Source organism: Agelaius tricolor, unplaced genomic scaffold, assembly GCF_023055355.1.
Source record: "Agelaius tricolor isolate 1412-34295 unplaced genomic scaffold, bAgeTri1.0.p SCAF_1, whole genome shotgun sequence".
Taxonomy (NCBI): Eukaryota; Metazoa; Chordata; class Aves; order Passeriformes; family Icteridae; genus Agelaius; species Agelaius tricolor.
The window spans coordinates 7,985,587-8,005,017 of NW_027269261.1; the positions used below are offsets into that span (position 1 = coordinate 7,985,587).

Consider the following 19,431-nt stretch of genomic DNA (forward strand, 5'->3'; position numbering starts at 1 on the left):
TTGTATTCTGCTTTCAGTGGTCAGGTAAAGATAATGAAGATTAAACCAGAGCTCCTCACACAGTCTGATTTCATTTGCTTCTTGCAGAACAGCTTGTTGTAGATGCTTCTTCAATAAATAAATTTCTAAAAAGTGGCATGGAACAGCCAGTGCTGCCTTAGGTTGTTAGGAATACGAGGTTAAATGTGCAATCTCCATGGTACACTGAAACCTAGCCTGTCAGTTGTTAATATTAGAGTTGAAAAATGACCTGTAATACTTAATTGACCAAAACTGATCAGCAATGCCTGGTTGAGGCTGTTGGTTTTTGTTTAAGAAGTGACAGGAAGTTTATAGCTCATTTCTGTGGGTTTCAGTGTTGGTTACTTCCTACTTGAGCAAAACCTTCCCATTGTGCTTCTTCAGTTCACATGGACTGAAGGACACATTAAATGCTGTTTGTTTTCATGTGAAGAAAGGAAAAAAAAGTAACAGCTTCTTCTCCATCTTTATATTTTCTTTTTTTTCCCCCCTCTTACTTGATTAGAATTCTTCAGACTCTGTGTCGCAAGCTGAAGCTCCCGGAGTCGTTTTCGTTCGGCCACTTGGCGCGGCTGACTCCGGGCTACGTGGGGGCTGATCTGATGGCCCTGTGCAGGGAGGCAGCCATGGGCACGGTCAGCAGGGTCCTCTTAACATCTGAGGAGCATGAGAAAAAACACACACACTCTGGGGGGAGCACTGCTGAAGGAAGCCCAGGGATGGGAGCAGACGTGCTGGAGGAAGAGGCCACCAACCAACCAGAGCTTCCACCTAAGGTATGTGTTCCTTGAAGGGTGTGTTTTTAACATCTGAGGAGATGAGCCATTTTAGAGTTATGAAAGTCATTACTTACAAATTCTCAAATATCCACAACCAACCTAATATTAAATTTAGATTTAGAAATGGCAGCTTCTAAGGCAAGAGCATAACTGTGGTATTTTCAGGGTCCCTAGGATGAAGGAGGAATTGATGAATCTGACTCCATGTTCTTAAAAGGCTAGTTTATTATTTTATGATACTATATTATATTAAAGAATGCTATACTAAAACTATAAAGAATAGAGAAAGAACACTTACAGAAGGCTTAACAAGAATGATCATGAAAACTCGTGACTCCTTCCAGAGTCCTGACACAGCTGGATGTGATTGGTCATGAAGTTAAAACAATTCACATGTTGGATAAACCATCTCCAAACACATTCCAAAGCAGCAAAACACAGGAGAAGCAAATCAGATAATTATTTCCTTTTTTCTCTGAAGCTTCTCAGCTTCCCAGGAGAAGAATCCTGGGCAAAAAGTATCAGACTTGAACTGAATATTTTGCAGCAGCTGTTTGCTGTGCCCTCAGTGAAATGTCTGTGATTATGCCTGGGGCTCTTCCCTGACCTGGCAGAGTCACAGGAAGCCAAGTCTAGAAGTATCTATGCAGACTTTATTTGCCTTCCAGCTATGTGATTACTTGGGGTAAATCACATGTGCTGTCTGGTACCTGTAGCAGGTTTGAGGAAGAGAGGAGCTGTGAAAGTGCAGCACAGCTGGATCTCTGTTGCAGAAAATAATATTTCAAGTGCCAGAATTATTCTCTGGCCTAAGTAACGTGAAGGTTATATAGAAATCCTTGGTCCTACTTCTCAACATTTGGAGTCTGCATATGCCTTCATTATGTGCAGGCCTCCTAAAAATTTGTCTGGAGATAAGTGGGCTGAAATGCACGTTGTGCTCAGGTTCTGTTTTTAGGAGGGCTGTCAGAGAGCAGTGGTGCTGTGATGACAAGAATCAGTATAAAAAGCTGTAGTAAGCCTTTGTATTAGTGTAACATAAGCATGGTGCTTCTACCTCCCAGAGCTTCCTGGGGCCTGCTGTAGCCAGAGGAAAGTGGGGAGGGGCAGGTAGCTGCAGCTTTTATCAACATCACCGTGCTCAAAGGGGTCATTGAGAATGAGGAAGTTTAATCCTAACAAAGCCATGTTTTGATAGCTGGCAGGAGGTTGACATAGTCTAATACAGGGTATTGTCATTAAAACCCTTGTGTTATGTTTATAATGGAAAAATAAACATACAAAACCTTTAAAAATCGTTCACACAATTCAAGTAAACAAACCCAGTGGTCTTGGCTGTTTCAGAGGTTCTCTCAATGGCTCTGTCAAGAGGAGGAGGGAGGACTTAAAAGGAATATCAGGCATTCTAAGCACTTGTATTTCTTTGTGGTCAGTTGTAGAGCTATCCTAGCTGAAATTGATAGGAAGTGATACTTTTTCTTCCTACTCCTGTGGGAAAAACATTGAAACTTAACAGAGTTTTTACATTTATTTTTTTCTCCCTCTATTTTATAATGAAAATCCTGAAACAGTTCTGTTTGTAGCACAATACCAATTTGCTTTGATACAGCCTTAGAATGGGGATGCATTTATATTATGAAGATCTAAGGTTCTTTGATGGAATATTTTCTCAATTCCCAATATGGAACTGATTGGAGAAATTGGAATGTACCTCCCTTGGTCACTGTGGTCTGCAGCATGGGGCAGTGCAGAAAAGCATTACCCTGCATCTCTGTCCTGTTAGCCCAAACTTTATCAGGGTCTGATTGCAGAACCAGGTCTGACCAGGCTGAAGAAATGCTGTTAAAATTCAATGGTGTTAAATCCTGTTCTACAAGTGTCTTAAGAGTTTTAACAGTTTATACAGAACTGAATATTCTGCAAATTGTTGGAATTGTGCTGTCCAGCAGTTTTTCACTTTCTCTTGAAAGCAGTTTCTTGTTAAAAGCAGAATGAATACATATAAATAATACAACTTTTGGAAATTTCAGCATGGAAATACCTTTCTCCTAGTCAGTGTGGGAGAAGCAGTAGAAAGGCAAAAAACCATGTATTTTACCTTCTAGCAACTGGAAGGCAAAATACATGTGCTAGCTCATTTTCTGTAGCAACCAAATCAAGATTTTAAGCTCAGCTCAGTCCCTTCAGACCTGTTAAATATACACAGAGCTTCCCTGAAATATTTTTATCGTTTATAATAATTTATGTATTTTATGTGCATTGTATATAATAATGTGATTGATAGTTGAAGCGTGGCTTTGAAAAAGCCCTAAAATGGTTCTGGAAGTCTAACCCAGTTGCATAATCTTTTTGTCTTCCTTCCCATGTATGTTAAGGATGAAGAAGCCCTTCAAATGGTTCTGGAAGTCTAACCCAGTTGCATAATCTTTTTCTCTCCCTTTCCATGTACATTAAGGATGAATTGCAGAGACTTTTGGATTTGCTGAAGGAGCAAGCCCCCTTGCCTGAGGAGCAGCTGCAGAAGCTGTGCATTGAGATGAATGATTTTATTGTTGCACTGTCATCAGTGCAGCCCTCTGCCAAGAGAGAAGGCTTTGTCACAGTCCCTGATGTGACATGGGCAGACATTGGAGCCCTGGAGGATGTTCGGGAGGAGCTGACTATGGCAATATTGGTATGTCCCAACCTTCCTTCCAAAGAGCTTCTGCACTCCCCCCTACAGGAAATAAACCTGTTTATTTTCAATATTTCTTTAAGATATAGGGGTATTTTGTAATTATTGTATTTGTGGGGTGCCCCGTGGCAGGAAGGAATGATGAATCTGACTCTATTTCTCAGAAGGCTAATTTATTACTTTATGATACTATATTATATTAAAGAATACTGAACTAAACTATACTAAAGAATACAGAAAGGATACTTACAGAAAGCTAAAAGGGTAATAAGGAAAACTTGTGACTCTTTCCAGAGTCCCAACACAGCTTGGCCCTGATTGGCCAATGAGTCAAAATAATTCACATGAAACCAATGAAACAATCTCCAAACACATTCCACATGTGAGCACAACACAGGAGAAGCAAATGAGATAAGAATTGTTTTCCTTTTTTCTGAGGCTTCTCAGCTTCCCAGGAGAAGAATCCTGGGCAAAAGATTTTTCAGAAAATCTGACTGTGACACAGTATCTTTATTTAAAACAGTCAAGCTTGTATAATTTACTTCAGAATTTGTTTCAAGTCTGCTGTTTGTATTTAATATTTTGCTTTTTGTATTCTTGCTTTCAGTGTGTTTGTATTGCTCAATCTTTAAGTATTTTAGAAGTTGTGTACCAATAACCTTGGTTATGCAACTACCACACAAAGAATTGGTGACAACTTAGCTGGAAGCTTAGCAATCTTGCTGCCAGTCAGAGGGAAACTTAACATTAACACCTTTAGGTAACTTTGGTGAATAAAATCTTTGCCACTGAATAAGGATATTTCTCCAATTTAGGGGTAATTAGCAGTGCAAGATACTAAGGTGCTGGTTGAATATTTATTCTTTTAGTCTATAAAAATGGGAATAAAGAACTTGCTATGAATGATTTTTCATCCAGCTGTAACTAAAATGACAAGTTTCATGTTTTCTTTATGCCAGAAGTAAGGATGATAATTTCTTTTTTAGGCACCTGTGAGAAACCCAGAGCAGTTCAAAGCTCTGGGCTTGACTACTCCAGCTGGTGTCCTGCTTGCAGGGCCTCCAGGGTGTGGCAAAACACTGTTAGCTAAGGTAATGCATTTTCTAAACATCATTAAAAGCACTGGAGAATCCTCTTGAAATGGATGTTTTTGTAGGATGAGTCTGGATCATAGTGCAAGAAGTTGGCCTTTTGCACCACATTTCATCAGAAATCTAAATTTAGGCCTTTGTGCTGAAGTTACTTGATTTTTCTTGCATAAAGTTACAACTTTGCTTGAATGGAGTGGGAATTTCTGCAAAACTTGAAGGAATGAAGTTGATTAAGGAAGAAGTAGCAAAGATGAGGAGAAGCTCTATTGGATAACCACTCTATGGAATATTTTACTGTAGCTAAATTATGTGTTTGGGAGTACTCTGCAACTCTTACTGAGAATGCTTCTGGTTTGCTTCTTGAGCATTTCAGTTCTTACCACATCTCCATGTAAATGCAGATAATCATGCAAATTTCAGATTGTTTCTCATTTTGTCTTCAGGTGCTCTCATGCAGTTGAATATCTCTTTAACTCCCATAATGATTGGACATTCTTCAGCTGGTGTGGGGGGTGGGGTGTGAATCTGGAGCTGCCTCATCAGAGAGAGAACACATTGCTAAATTCCCTGCTCCCCTCCCACTCTCAATGGCATATAATTATACTTTGTACTGTTTTCTATATTTTGCAAACAGTTGGTGACTGTATGTTCCTCCCCTTATATTTATTTATTACTCCATGGACAGAACCCAAGCAGACATGATAAATGTCTGTTTTATATCTATATTTATATCTTTATCTATATCTGTCTGGCTTTACCTTTTCTGCAGGCTGTGGCAAACGAGTCTGGACTGAACTTCATATCTGTGAAAGGTCCTGAGCTGCTAAATATGGTATGTGCTAATCATGGGGCTTTTGTTATTAATGGAATTCTTGCCCAAAATGTGGGGCAAGCAAAATTCCTGATAATTACACAACTGGTACTGGTGCAGCTGAAATTGCCTTATTGAACCTCTCCTTGAAGTTTTTAGCAGTGAAGTTGTTCATGTGAAAAGATAAAAGTCACATGTGCAGCTTAAATATTTATCTTAGTTTAAATTACGTGGCAGGTAACCCTTCTTGACTTGAAGTAGGGTTTCTAAATGGCCAACTACATGCATCACTGCTTTTCTATAGCATGGAGATTTTAAATGTCAACAGATAAAAGTGCTGTAGTTCAACTTTTCAAAGCACTGGACTTCAGAAGTGCTGTGATGTAACTTCAGTCCTTTTCAAAGTCAAGAGAATGTGTTGAACTGAGCAAGGTGGCTGCAGCTCCATTATCAGTCATTTGGAAGCTGAAACCCACATACTGGATTTGATTAATCTCTTCCAAATGTTTTTATATGTCTGCTTCAAGTACTGATACAGGCAGGAAATAAAACAGTTAATGAGGAGCCAAACTTCCTTGTGGAATAGAGAGAAAATGGTTGGCTGTGGTTCAGAGACTGTGTTAACATATAAGTTGAATCAAAACATGTTTGTTTGGAAAAAGTTAATTGTTTGCATTTACAGCTTCATAGCTCCTGTTCCTACAATTCAGCATTCAAAGGGAAATTCTGGCTGACTTTTCAGTTCCCTACCACCAAGCCCCTGTCTTCAGGCAACAACTCTATGAACTTCAGATGTTCTTTGTGTTCACATTGCTCTCTGGGTTTGTTCATGAACAGCTGAACAACAGGGTCCTTAATTTAGACTTATTTGTTAATTCTCATCACCAAAATGATGGCAAGTTACAGTTCTTGCCCAGAAAAAAGGAATTCTGTTAAACTCTGAATGTTCTGCAAGTTGTCAAAAGTCAGCTAGTGACAGTTCCCATGTAAATCATGATCAGTGAGGAAACAGAGACTTGAGACTGTTGTCATAAAACACCAGATTACTAGATTGCATTTCTCCCTTGCAAAGTACCTTAAATAGCATTTAAAACTCTTGATTTTTTTTCCCAAGCAAAATCTTTGTGTCTTAGACTGTTTCAAAGTTGTTTCTCTTGCTGTTTCAGTACGTGGGTGAAAGTGAGCGTGCCGTACGCCAGGTGTTCCAGCGGGCCCGGAATTCTGCCCCCTGTGTGATTTTCTTTGATGAAGTTGATGCTTTGTGCCCTCGGAGGTCTGACCGTGAGGTGAGTCTGCCTTGAGATATCTCCACAAATAAATACTCTCAGTTACAGCTTTTGGGACATGGCAGGCAGCAGAAGTACCCAGAAGTATTTCTCAAGTATTACCTCAGTATTTCCCAAGAAAGGCAATCCACTAGGCTTTTAGTTGAGGGAAACAATGTTGGTCAAGGTTTATAAAGCTGAACACTTTTTTTGTGTATGCATATATGAAAAAAAAAATCCAGAGAAATTCAGGTTAAGCTGTAGCCACATTTCTCTGCACAGAGAAAAGCAAGGCATGATTCTTCCCAAGAATATTTCTGGGTTTCACATTCTCTGAACCTCAGAGAAAGGAAGAACAATTCTTACCTGCTTTGCTGTGCCTGTGTTTGTGCCAGAGTAGAATGCAATATGGAGATTGTTTACCCACAGTGATGGTGTTTTGTTTCTTTGGCCTGTCAGGGCCAGGGGTGTGAGTGTGTGGGGACTGTGAGGTGACAGCCACAAATTCTGTGCAGTGTGTGCAGAGTGGAGTGCTTGGCAGATTCAGTTTAAATGTAATGTAATATAATGTAATATAGTGTAGAATAATATAGTATAATAAAGTAATTAGTTAGCCTTCTGATAAGATGGAGTCAGATGCATCATTTCTCTCCCCCTCATCAAGGGCAAAAATATCATTGATATTAAGCTTGGTTATAGGATGTCACTACTATGGAATTACTGTTTACCTCTCAGTACCTCACCTGCTTAAAATGTTGTTTCAGAGGTTTCAATATTTAAGAACTCTTTTCCCCCAAAAAACTGAATATTGACAAATTTTTGTCTTCTCGTTGAGATAGATATCAGAACAACTAGTACAAATATTTATATGTACTCCTTCAAGTGAGTCCTTTAGTTTTGATGGGAAAGAAAAGGTTTGCCATGTGTTAAAATACATGGGAAGTGTATAGCTAGCATGAATTTGGGATGGAGATGTACTGAGAGTATGAGAGAAGGAATCCACAATGCAGCTCCATTGAAAGTGTGAAAAAGAAATTTTTTCTTTGAGTATAATATTTCAGTGCAGGGAGTTAGTAGATCTTTTGTTTCTTGAAATTTTCCCATTCCCACTGTTTCTTTGATTTGTTGACCAATTTCTCCTCCCAAAGTCAGGAGCCAGCGTGCGGGTGGTGAACCAGCTCCTCACCGAGATGGACGGGCTGCAGAATCGACAGCAGGTTTTCATTATGGCTGCCACAAACAGGCCAGGTGAGGAGCCAGAGGTCAGAAACAAGAAATCAGACATCCTTGGTTCTCTTTTAACAAAGTCATGTGTTCCTAAATATTTGAATTCTGCAACTAAGCCAGTTCTGTACTTAAAATTACAGTGTCTGCTCAAATCCAAAGCCTTTCTGATCAGTTAATCATGTTCATGTGGTATTGTGAGATATAGCAATCTCTTTAAAATGTGTCTCACTTAGCACCTGGTATCATTGCTGTTAAAAAGCTTTGAAATACCTTTGACTGCTGTGGTTTATCTCCTTGCAATGTAGAAGCAGAAAAGAGACCTGAAATGTTTTGGGTTTTTTTTTTTTTTCTCTTTTACTGCTTAAATTGATTTTCTATCCAAAGGAGCTTTATAGTTTTCTGCTATTCTGCTATATATCTTTTTTTTTTTTTTTTTTGCCTTAAGACATCTGTCTCATGTTAAGTCATTTTTCCATGTGCTTATCTTTTGCTTCCTGGGCTCTGTGTTCCACACTAGACTGTTTGGAGCAGTTACTCTTCTGTTGCTTCATGTCCAGCTTGGATATTAACAGCTGTCTTTGCTCCCTCTCTGGGCTCTTTGATTTTTGGCAGCTCTTACAATTCCAGCAGCATCTTCTCAGTTAATAATCTAAACACTGATGTCTGCTTTACACACATCATGTGTTTTACAAGCAAATTTCTATCTCTGTTTTTGGGTTTGTTTTGTATTGTGGAGAAGTCTTGTGTTTTTTATACATAGCAAGAAACCTGTCTTTCCTGAATTTGAATTCCATGTAGAAGCTGTGGGTTGTAGATAAAGGAATTTGTTGTCAGTTTAGAAAAAAACAAGCACAAGGTGTTGCACTTCCTTGGTTATGATTATTTTCCTGAATATTGCAAGTGAAATGAAATACAGGGTTACAAATCTGTCTTGGTAAAACCATACTGGTGTGGGTACCACAATTCTGGAAAGAACCTCTGCACCTAGAACAGGTATTTGGCAAATTCTGCTTACAGTGAGACACAGTTATTTCTTACCTGCATGTATTAAGTAAGGACAAGATGTATTTTTGCTGAGAAATGGCTTAACAGGAAAAATAGTAGCATGGCTATTTTGGATATAATTTGGAACTTGGGAAAGTTAAAATACTTGATATTGGTTTTGTTCTGTAAATTAAGGAAAATTTGTTCTGAAATCATCTAGAATAGGCTACTATTAGGTGAGGTTTTTTTCCAATGTTCAAAAGCCTCAGAGATTTGGAGGAAGATTTTCCTATGTCTCGAACTCTTTGCACCATGACAGACTTTCAAGCCTTCCACGTGGTGAAGTGTGAGCAGTAGGGGCTTAAATCTCTACTGCTTGTACAAATTCTTTGACTTAAAGTGTCAGGTTTTCCTGGCATGAGCTTTGCTGGTCCTGAGCTATCTAATGCAATGCAGAATAGAAAATAAGATTATGCTGTGTATAGATGCAGCTGGATGTACCAGGAGTGTTGGTGGGAGTGCCACCAAGTTGCCTCCGCAAAGAGATCTCTCCCTAAATTAGCTGTGCTATTGCAAGCATTTGTATCAAGCAGCCCTGTTTGGAAATGTGTCACAAGGGTTTCATATCTAATTACTGACTTGTCATTAGCTCTGACTGCTAATGGCAGCTTGGGCTGGGAATTCCAGCCCTGTGGAAGTGAGGACACATCCAGCTGTAGTTCCTGCAGTGCCTCCTCAGCTGGCTGGGCAGGGGGCCAGTCCTTTCTTGGGCTGCTCTGAGCCAAGGATTCCTCTGTGCAAGCACTCCAGCAGCTTCACCAGGGCCAGCTCAGGGTAAATATTGCTCAGATGGTAATTTCAAAATATAAATATTTATGTGTGGCAGGTTTGTCCTAATTCCTTGGGTTAGATATACACTGATTCTGTGCTTGCTTACAGGTCTGATTTTCATGCATATATGAAATAGACACCTGTCAGTTGGTAATTCCTCTCTCTATAAGCCTTATACAAAGTGCATTTTCACCCTTATGTGGTTAGGAAGTACCTCTGGAATGGCTTTAGGATATTTTTTTCCCCCTTCAGTTTTAAAAAGTCATTATCACCTTTTTCAGCCTCAGTGGCACATCTACTGTTTGACCATACAGGAATAGTTAAAATTACAAAACTTTACCAAATAATGAGGTTTGGGCTCATATTTGAGGGCAGCTGGGAAATGTGTAAGGCATGAATTCAGCAGTCTATTATTAGCCAGTGACATTGGTGAAAAAAGGGGATTTGAGGTAAAAATGCCAAATTTAAAGAAAATGCAAAAGCAGGCTTATCAAATACAATTAATTTCTATTTATTGAATTTGTAGATGAATTTATATCCTTCAATTTGGTTATTTTATCTTGATAAAGATACAAGGATTTGTTTTGCCAACATTAATAAAAGGGTTTTTTTTTTCAGCTGGAAGATGCCATTTGGATAGGATGGATGTCTTGCTTCAGAAGGACTGTGCATATGTGTATATATATATATAAATATATATATACATATATATGTATATATATATAAAAATGTATATACATATATATGTATATGTATATATATATAAATATATATATACATGTTTGCGTGTATATATGTGTGTGTGCATATATATACATACATAGATATACACACATACATATATACATACATACATACATATATATATATATATACACACACATATATACATACATATATATATACACACACACACACACACACACACACACATTTTGGGAAGGTTTAGACCATAAATTTTTCCTGTGATATTTGCATTTGTCAATATGAGGAAACAGAGTTTCATCAGGACAATTTCTACTGAAGTTGTGGTTAAGCTGGGGAAGCTGATGTTTCTCTCCTGTAGTTTATTCACTGTTCATGGGCCCTAGGAGGAGGCAGTGCTCACCAAATGAGGTTTTGCTGGTTTGGTCTGTGTAGTTAAAAGGAGCATGCTGCAGGTAGAGAGCAGTGAAATCTGTGCTAGTAAAGCACTCTTAACCACCTTAAGAATGCAAAGCCCAAGCAGAGATCTGTAAGACAGGCATAGCTTAGACTGGCTGGTATATTGAAGTAATTCCCCCAAACAACTGAAGTTGTGGTGCCTGAAAAGGTTTTTAAATCTTTGTAAGAGAGATTTTTCTGTCCTAGTTGTGGTGAGCAGAGGTGCTGCTGGGGAGGGGAGTTGTGTAATGTAAAGCTAAATTATATTATGTGTCCCAGCAGAACTTCTGCAGTCTTCCACTCAGCCAGTGCTGGGAAGTGTGAGAGCTCATGGTTTTTAATCCATGCTGGTATAATTTATTGGGAGAGAAAATGGCTTTTCAAGATGCTTCTTTTTTTAGAGTGATGGCATAGCTTTGAGAGTTGGGTGCTGGTACTGTTCATGACTGTTGTGTTTGCTGAAATCATTGTGCAATAGGAAGACTCATAAGTTATTATTACTGTTGTTGTTGTTATTGTTGTTATTGCTGTTGTTATTATTGTTATTATTGTTTAGGAGTAGTTAGGATAGCAGTGGCTCAACCACTTTTGGCATCAAGGTTTATTCCTGGCACAGTTGTTGCAGTGAGGTGTTGGCACCTGGGACAAAGTATTACTGTGAAATGGTGGTGGTTTTTACCCCATGTCTGAAAACTGCCAAATGCTCATTTATATAACCTTTAAACACTTGGAAGGCTTTAACTCCCATTTTGGCAAAAGGGGAGGCACAATAGATTGGTTCCTTTGTTTATCATCTACAATCTGCAAGTGGTAATTCTTATTCTGGCAGTGCTGAAAAAACCCTTTGATATGCCCTAAAAAGCAGGATATTTGAATGTTTTTGCACTTACTCAATGACTTTGAATGTCCTCTGCAGATGTTTCTTGACTCCTTCTAAATTAGCAGGGATGCAATATTCCCAAGTCAATCTCTTTCCACCTAAATGCAGAATCAATGTCAGACTTTGTCTGAAGAGGATTAAACTTTTAAAGCATTTGGTATTATTAGAGAGGGGTGAAAAAATAGAGGCAGAAATGTCTTGTCTTGTTAGCACCTTTATGGGTCACAATAATTAAATTCTTTTCCAGCCTACTTCCTTTCCCAAATTCAAGACTAAATACTGCACAACAGCCAAACAGTACTGTTGAATAAAATCTATCATTTCCCACAACTTTCTAGCTACCAGTTTGAATTTCAGGATGGGATACTGCTGCTTTCTGCTCTTCTCTTACTTCCCCAGGCTTTGAACATGATAAACTCCTTAGAGAAATGCTGACCAAGGCATCAGCAGCATTTCCCCTGGGATCTGGGGAACTGTTTCTCATGTGAGGAAACAGACAAGACAATGATTTTAAACTGGACATAAATTGTGATGATGTCTTGCTTTTATTCATGGCCTCTTTCTCTAGCTTTCTTCAATTAATTCTTGCAAAATTCCTCTTCTGCTCTTACCTTTGAGCACAATCCTGGTTTCAGTGAGTTCTATTTTTGTTGGCAAGTTTATTTTCATTTTTTTAGCGCTATTCACCTGAATCACATGTTTTGAAACACAATTAAAAAAATAATCACCAGTCTTTAACAATAGTTACAGTTTGGATTTGGGCATTGTTTATGTTCTTACCTGTTTATACATGTTGCTGAATTAAAGGCAAGATAAGATCTAAGAAAAGCACTTAATACATGAGGCATGGAACAATTTCTTTCATAATAGTTCTAATTCACACAAATTCTATTTCTGCATTTCAGCAGCCCTTGAGTGTTGTGTACCTTTCACAGTAACTTCAGTTGCTGAGTGCAGCATTCACCTGGAGTCTCAAAAAACCTTTCAGAGCTTCTGAGCCTTCATTTCAGAACATCAGAACAAATGGGAGGGCCTAGGTCTTGTGTACTTCAAATATATTTTTAAAAGCTGGAGTGAAGAGTGGGAGAAGTTTGATGGACTCACACAACAGCTGTCATTGCTTGTATGCACTGACCTTCTGTAAATGTGCTTGGCTTCTCTACAGCTGAGATAGGACCTGAATAATCACCTAGAAATGAATGTGGGACTGAGATTCTGCTATAGAGCAATGGAACGTCCCTGTATAAGAATTCATGCACAGATACTTTCAATGGCACATAAAGATTCTGTGAAAATTTGCAGTAGTTTGAAGAGCAGTGTAGCAAACTGAAAAGTGACTTCATTCTCTGTTTGAACCCTTAAAAACAGAGCAAGGAATGGATGTACTGTAAATATCTTCTTATGCAGTTTTGCCAGATTATTTGGAAAATTATACTACTGTCTTCTAATGACAGTCAACACCATTGACCACCTCAGAAAAGCAGGAAATTATTAACATTTCTCCCAGTAGAAATATATTCTGTCTGTGAGACAACTGCTTGGAAAAGGGGTGCTGTGTTTCATCACATTTCCATGCTTCACTTTCCCTCCAACTGGAGGGATAATAAGAGGCTTTGAAAGAGGTATCTGCAATAACTCCCTTAATTTCATTAAAATGGTAAATGTATCTAAAACGAGTTGACTCTCTTCTGTTTAGGTAAGTTTTAAGATAATAGATATGGAGGGAGTGCTATGATTTACCAGGGTGGAATGCTTTGAAATTCCTTAAAGGGGTACCTTATTCAGTTCTTTTAAATGGATATGAAGTGCATCTAATGAGGGAGTTTGTCCAATGAGTAAATATTAATTTTCTGGGTTATGTGATGAGTTTTCAAGAACTTCAGGCCCAGATCTGAACCAGAAGAATGAAATGAGATTCATAAGGAGATGAGGAGTGTAGCTCTGTGTTTCAGACTTTGGTGTGGTCTTGTTGCTGTAAACCACCATTCCTGCAGCTTATCTAGCTCTGTCAGTTGTGGTAACTTTTTGAATGCAGGCAGTGTGATAATTTCCATACAAAAAGGTGAATGCAACTGCTTCATATTGTTGGACAAATAGCAAGTACCACGTTGTCAGTGTGCAAAATGGAAACTGTATTTTTCATAGCAAGCTTAATATTTTTAAATATTATTTCATACTTTATTTTTGGAACATTAGAATGGGGAAATCAGCAAGTGCCTGGTGTTGTAATGCAGGCCCTATTGAGAGTATTTGTTTTGGTGGTTTGTAACAGATCCTTTGAGTGAATTTTGTCATCTCTTATTAATAAATGTGATAAGGAACACAGAAACAGGAAAGTGCACTTGTGTCAAAAGCGAGACAAAGTGTCATCTGGAACAATGCACAGATGTATAAGTAACATGTTTTTGTCTGTGCCTGCCATGACAAGGATTCTATTTAACTCTTGTTTCATCTAGTCTGGATTAAATTAATACAAGTAATGCCTTTTTTTTTTTCTCCCCCTCACCATTCTCATCACATCAGCATCTGCATTAGCTGATTTTTCTTCCACAGATGTTTCTGCCCATGACTGCTGTATCCTAGGGGGGGGAAGAAGCTTTTGTCCAAGAAAAAGATAACAGAGTTGTCCTTTAAGCATAACTGAGAGAACAACTTGAACAAAGCCATGCCCATCTTTAAAAAGTGGATCAAGACCATATTGTGGTAGGATCAGGTAGTTCAAGTGTGGACAGAGTTAAGCAAACCTTTTTCATTTGCAAAAAAGTGATAGTTTAACTTCCCTGCTACTATTTTAGGGCTTGGGTGGTGTCTGTTACTGTACAGTCAAGATTAGCAGCTTCACTTTTTCCAGTCCTTCCCCTTTAATGTACAGGAATGCAGTAATTTGTCTGTGAGCTCTGTTTTGTCAGGAGGGCAGAGCCAATGCAGCCTCATTGGGAAGCCTTGATAATTTCCAGCTTCAGACTTAGATGGAATCATCAACTGTCACTTTAGGGAGAGGCTCTTGCAGTAGCTACCTCACACATTCCTATCATTTATATACTTTCAAATAGGCTGTTATAGTAAAAATATAGATTTCTTTATATCTTCTGTGAGTGCTTCTGTGACTTTGCTGCTCACATTACTGTGGCATGTAGGATATCAGCGAGTCACAAATCATTTAGGTTGGAAAAAATCTCAAAGATCATGGAGTTCACCTGTTAACCCAGCACTGCCAAATCTGCCATTAAACTGTGTCCCCAAGTGCCACATCCACAGGACTTTTCAGTACCTCCAGGGATGGTGACTCCATAGAATTCCTTAAACAGATTTATACCATTATTGGGGTTTGGTAGATGGGGAAATAGGGCATCAAGAAGCATTGAGAAACAACATGCAGGCAGTTTGTGCTGAAATACAGATGGGAATTGAGGCCTTTTCCAGGTTATATGCCCTGTCTGTATCTCTTGTTATACAAATAGTCAGTATTTACATCCTGACTGACTTTGTGTACATTTGGTATCACAGCCTGTGGTGCTAAAAGGCACATTTTAGTGTAACACATTTTTGTTACACTTAAGCTTTGAATGGTTTTCTAGAAACATTTGTGATAATTTTTGTTTTCTTATTTCTCCACACGTCATAAATTTGGAGTCTGTAGCTCTCCCTGGGAAACTAATTCTGTACTTTGCAGCTATTTTTGGTATTTTCCTGGGTTTCCTGTTTTACCATTCAGATAACCATTATGTAGTAGAAATACAAATGACCAATAAAATTAAGTTGGCATATGGATGGTTGTGACTGGCCCTGTGTGCTTGTTATGCTTGGCTTATCATTGTCCCTTTGGGTAAGAGTTCCTTCCAGTAGAAGAAACTGCTAATAATTAATGTGGAATTCCTCAGCAAAAATGTTCTAATCCTGTATTGCCAAATATAGAGTTGTCCTCTTATCTGAAGAGATGAAACTGGTATTTATGAGCCGTCATTGATCAGCTGTGGCTTAATTTTACTGGCTGTCAGGGACTTGTTGACAAAAATGAAACTTTTTCATAAGGCTCAGAGCTTCAAATGCACGTGCATGACACAAATGCTTCTTTGAGTCTTGGTACAAATATGCATGTATTCCTTCTCAGGTGCAGATATTCCTAAGGGTGCAACTCATTTCTGGATTAATTCTTTTCTATTTTTCCTCTCCCTAAGATATCATTGACCCAGCTATCCTGCGTCCTGGTAGGCTGGATAAAACACTCTATGTGGGTTTGCCACCACCTGAAGATCGACTTGCTATTTTAAAAACCATCACCAAAGTGAGTATTTGGAAATATATCCTTCATCTTGAAGCTTGGTGGAATGCTGTAAGACAAATTAAATGTTACAAAGAATTGCAGGATCCTGTCTCATGAAACACTTCCAGCTATTCCATGAGGTCATAAAAAGAATCCCTCAGCCCATCTGCTGTTAAATTTGCTCTGGGACTGCAAGGGGCTGATGAATCTTGGTAAAGCAAACCTGTTAAACATAGAAGTTGCTGCCTTGATAGTCACAGCTTGAAGAGATTTAATTAGAAGATTCCTATCTGAGTGAGTAATGGGCCTAGAAGTGTTTTGTAAGCTTTTTTTGGGGGGTTCCAGACATCCAGCAGAATGATTCACAGGCTCCATCTGTATTTGCTCAACAGTAGTTGTGACACCTAATTTGCTTTAGGATGAAAAGAAGCTTGTGATGATTGAGGTTGTGTGTTACAGTAAATGTGAAAATGTACAATCTGTGCCTTCATGGGTCCTCCCTGTGGTGGACAGCACAATCTGCTACTTCAGACACTTGGATTATAGAATTCTGGGAGTGTTTCCCCAAGTAGGGCACAGCAGGAATCCGGGCCTTCAAAAAGAACATAAAAAACATATGAATTACTTGGATATTTCCTACTTTTTTCCAGTAGATCAACATTGATTTTTATGACCAGGTGTTCTGTCAGATCTTGAATTGAGCTGCAAAGGAGACAAAGTCTTTGCTATAGAGGAGAGATAGCATTATGAGAAGTCTGGCAAAAATTGTTTAGTTTATTTTTTATTTTTTATTTTATGTTTAGTTTATTTTTTTTAATTTTTTAGTGTATTTTTAATAAGGGATAATCCAGACTTGTGTAACCTTAAAGTTGTGGTGTATAGGCAATAGTTGATTCAGAATTCAGAAAGTGAGAACTTGTTCCAGCCTGTTCTTTCATGCCAAAATGGATATTCACCAGGTGACCTCTCATTAGAAATTCAGGATGTTAGACTTTCCTTCATTTGTTCTGTGCCTTGCTTCATGGAGGAAAATAGATTGAGTATTCCCCCACTTGCTATTTGCAGTAGACAAGTTTGTTGTTTTTAAGTTTTACAGAAATACTTCAGTTCATACTTTTTACAACCCTGTTCTTAGTGTTCTTCATGAGATGTTGAGAGGAATTCAGTGTAACATCTCTGAATACTGTAAGGAATCACAATTTTTATTTCACCAGATTTATTTTTATAGGTAATTAGGGGTGCAGGGGAATAGTGTAGCAGAGCTTGGTGCTTTGCTCCCTTCCCTGGAGCAAAGGTGGCATTAAACAGAGCTGATTTCTCTCTCTCTCACAGCCACACCAGGATACAGGAACCCACCTGGCAAGGGCAGGATCACTCATGGGCAACACTGAGGACAAGGAACTGTAATGAGTCCTCTCTTCATCTTCTGGCTTCCTCTTGTGTCAGTGACCAGCTGGTTGTTGGGGAGAACTGTTTGCAGTTTCCCATCAGGAATCAAACTCAGAATTGCAATTACTGCCATAAATCCTGGGCGAGGTCACTGAAAAGTGTCTTTGCTCCCTTCTCCTGGGAATCTTTGTGCCTACAATCCTGTCTTCCTGTTGGGATAACACCAAGAGGAGTGGCAGTGGGATGTGGTAAGCCTGTTATTATCCCACTGCCAGAATATTTTTGTCTTCTGCTGACATCAGCTTTGATGTGAACTTATCTGTTAGGGGCCTTCTTGACAGCAGGAATACATTGCACAGTGTTTATCAGCTTGGTTTCTGTGGATCCTCTCACTGGTTATCATGTTGTTAGGAATTCAAGATGCTTTCATGCATGCTTAACTCACACTAGTCTGGCTATTTTGATTACAAATCCTTGTGGTGAATGAGGAGTTAACTCCTACACATCTTTAAAGATTTATCTGAAAGAAGAACATGGAGTAGGAAGAGGGGACAGTGTTTTAAATTAATTAAAATGCTTTCTTTTTTGTCAGATTTCATCCATGCATTTTAGGTGAGGAAGTGTGAAAAATTTGAGAATATACTTGCTCAAGGCCAGAGAAAACAAAATGTTTGGTGCAGATGTGAGTGGCTTCTGAATGATGCCATGCATTCCCAGAAATCTCCTAGGAATACATGCACAGCATGTGGAAATTGAATCCTTGCTGAATGAAAACATGGATGCTTAGAAAGGCAGCATGAGGAGTAGAAAAGGGACTTGGGGGGAGAAACAGGTTGTCAGGAAGCCAGCCTAAATGTGGGTTGTGAAAGACTTTTATTTCAGTTAACTTGTACACATCAGTCATTCCCAATTATGCACATTATGCAAGAGAAGCCTGCCTTCACATGTTTCAGGCACTGCTGCACTTAAGCATTCCTGGAAGCTGCATCAGGCCTCCTCTGCTGCACAGAGCTGGGCACCAGAGCAGAGAGCAAAAAATGCCCAGTGGATTTGCTCCACAAATCAACAGGTTAAACATTTCTTTTTAGCAGAGAAGGCATCTCTCTGGCTTGCAGTTTCCCATAAGAATTACTAAAGTATCCCATGTGGAGTTGTATGAAGCTTCCTTGTTTCCAGGTTAAAGTCTCTCCTTCCAGGATGTTTTCAAATCAGGCTGCTCCTTTATCTTTTTGTTGTGGTGTTATTTTGGATTTTTTCCCTTTTTAACTGTTAAAGATTCATTCAAGATAGTTTCCTTACTCTGCCTAGTCCTTGACTGTTCCACTGTCTGTTAAGTATTCAAGTATTTTAACTTGCCAGGTACTACACATTTTATTTTTTTCTCTTGAAAGTGTTGTAGGTATGCAGTATATTAATTCCTCTGAAGGAGTCAGAAAATATTTATGTGAATTTGTGCATTTCTGTCAAATGAATATCTGGCAGGAATGTATAATTTTATCCTAAAAGTGTTCTTTCCTGTCAAAACTCAGATATTGTTTGATCAAAGAGACATCTTGAATCTCTGTACTATCGTGATAATACTTCACTGTTGTCTAAGGATGACAGGAGGATCTCCAAGCTTACAGTGTTTGGAAATTTTGTTGGCTAGTTTCAAAAACCATTTGTGTCATTTAAGACTTTTGCTGTTGGAGGTGCAAAAATAATAACAAAAGAAACCACTTCTGGAATCTTTCTGGAGGAACCAGTAATAATATGGAAAAGTAGTGTCCAAAAATCTACAGTATATTTTTGGACAAACTGCTATGAAACTTAAATGGAAAACTTCTAAGTTTGAAAATCTATATCCAGAATATAAAAGATAGACAATTAATTTAGTCTTAAATGTGATAAGACTAAACTGACATGCCTATTGCTTAGCTGCTTGATTTCAACACACCAGAGTAAAACCAGAGGAAGTTCAGCTAAACAAGCTGCTGAAGCAACCAACTATTATTAAAAATAAGCCCACATATGGAATAATGTTGTTGTTACAATGCCCTGGGGCAGGCTGGCCATCATTTCCTTAGAGAAAA

General features: G+C 38.6%; 1 protein-coding gene across 4 annotated transcripts in view; it reads left to right on the top strand.

The window, feature by feature from the left end:
- NVL (nuclear VCP like) overlaps positions 1–19,431 on the top strand; it is a 53,940-nt gene that overhangs the window by 13,083 nt on the left and 21,426 nt on the right. For 3 of the 4 annotated variants that reach the window (XR_011678442.1, XM_071422006.1, XM_071422007.1), the window contains 7 exons: positions 527–797; positions 3,256–3,474; positions 4,461–4,565; positions 5,335–5,397; positions 6,543–6,662; positions 7,790–7,889; positions 15,885–15,991. Coding sequence is in view for 2 of the 4 variants with exons in the window: in XM_071422006.1 (XP_071278107.1) it covers positions 527–797; positions 3,256–3,474; positions 4,461–4,565; positions 5,335–5,397; positions 6,543–6,662; positions 7,790–7,889; positions 15,885–15,991 (985 nt within the window). In the remaining 2 variants the exon portion in view is untranslated. Of the gene's footprint in view, positions 1–526; positions 798–3,255; positions 3,475–4,460; positions 4,566–5,334; positions 5,398–6,542; positions 6,663–7,789; positions 7,890–15,884; positions 15,992–19,431 lie in introns of those variants that run through there. The other variant, XR_011678448.1, reaches the window with a different exon arrangement.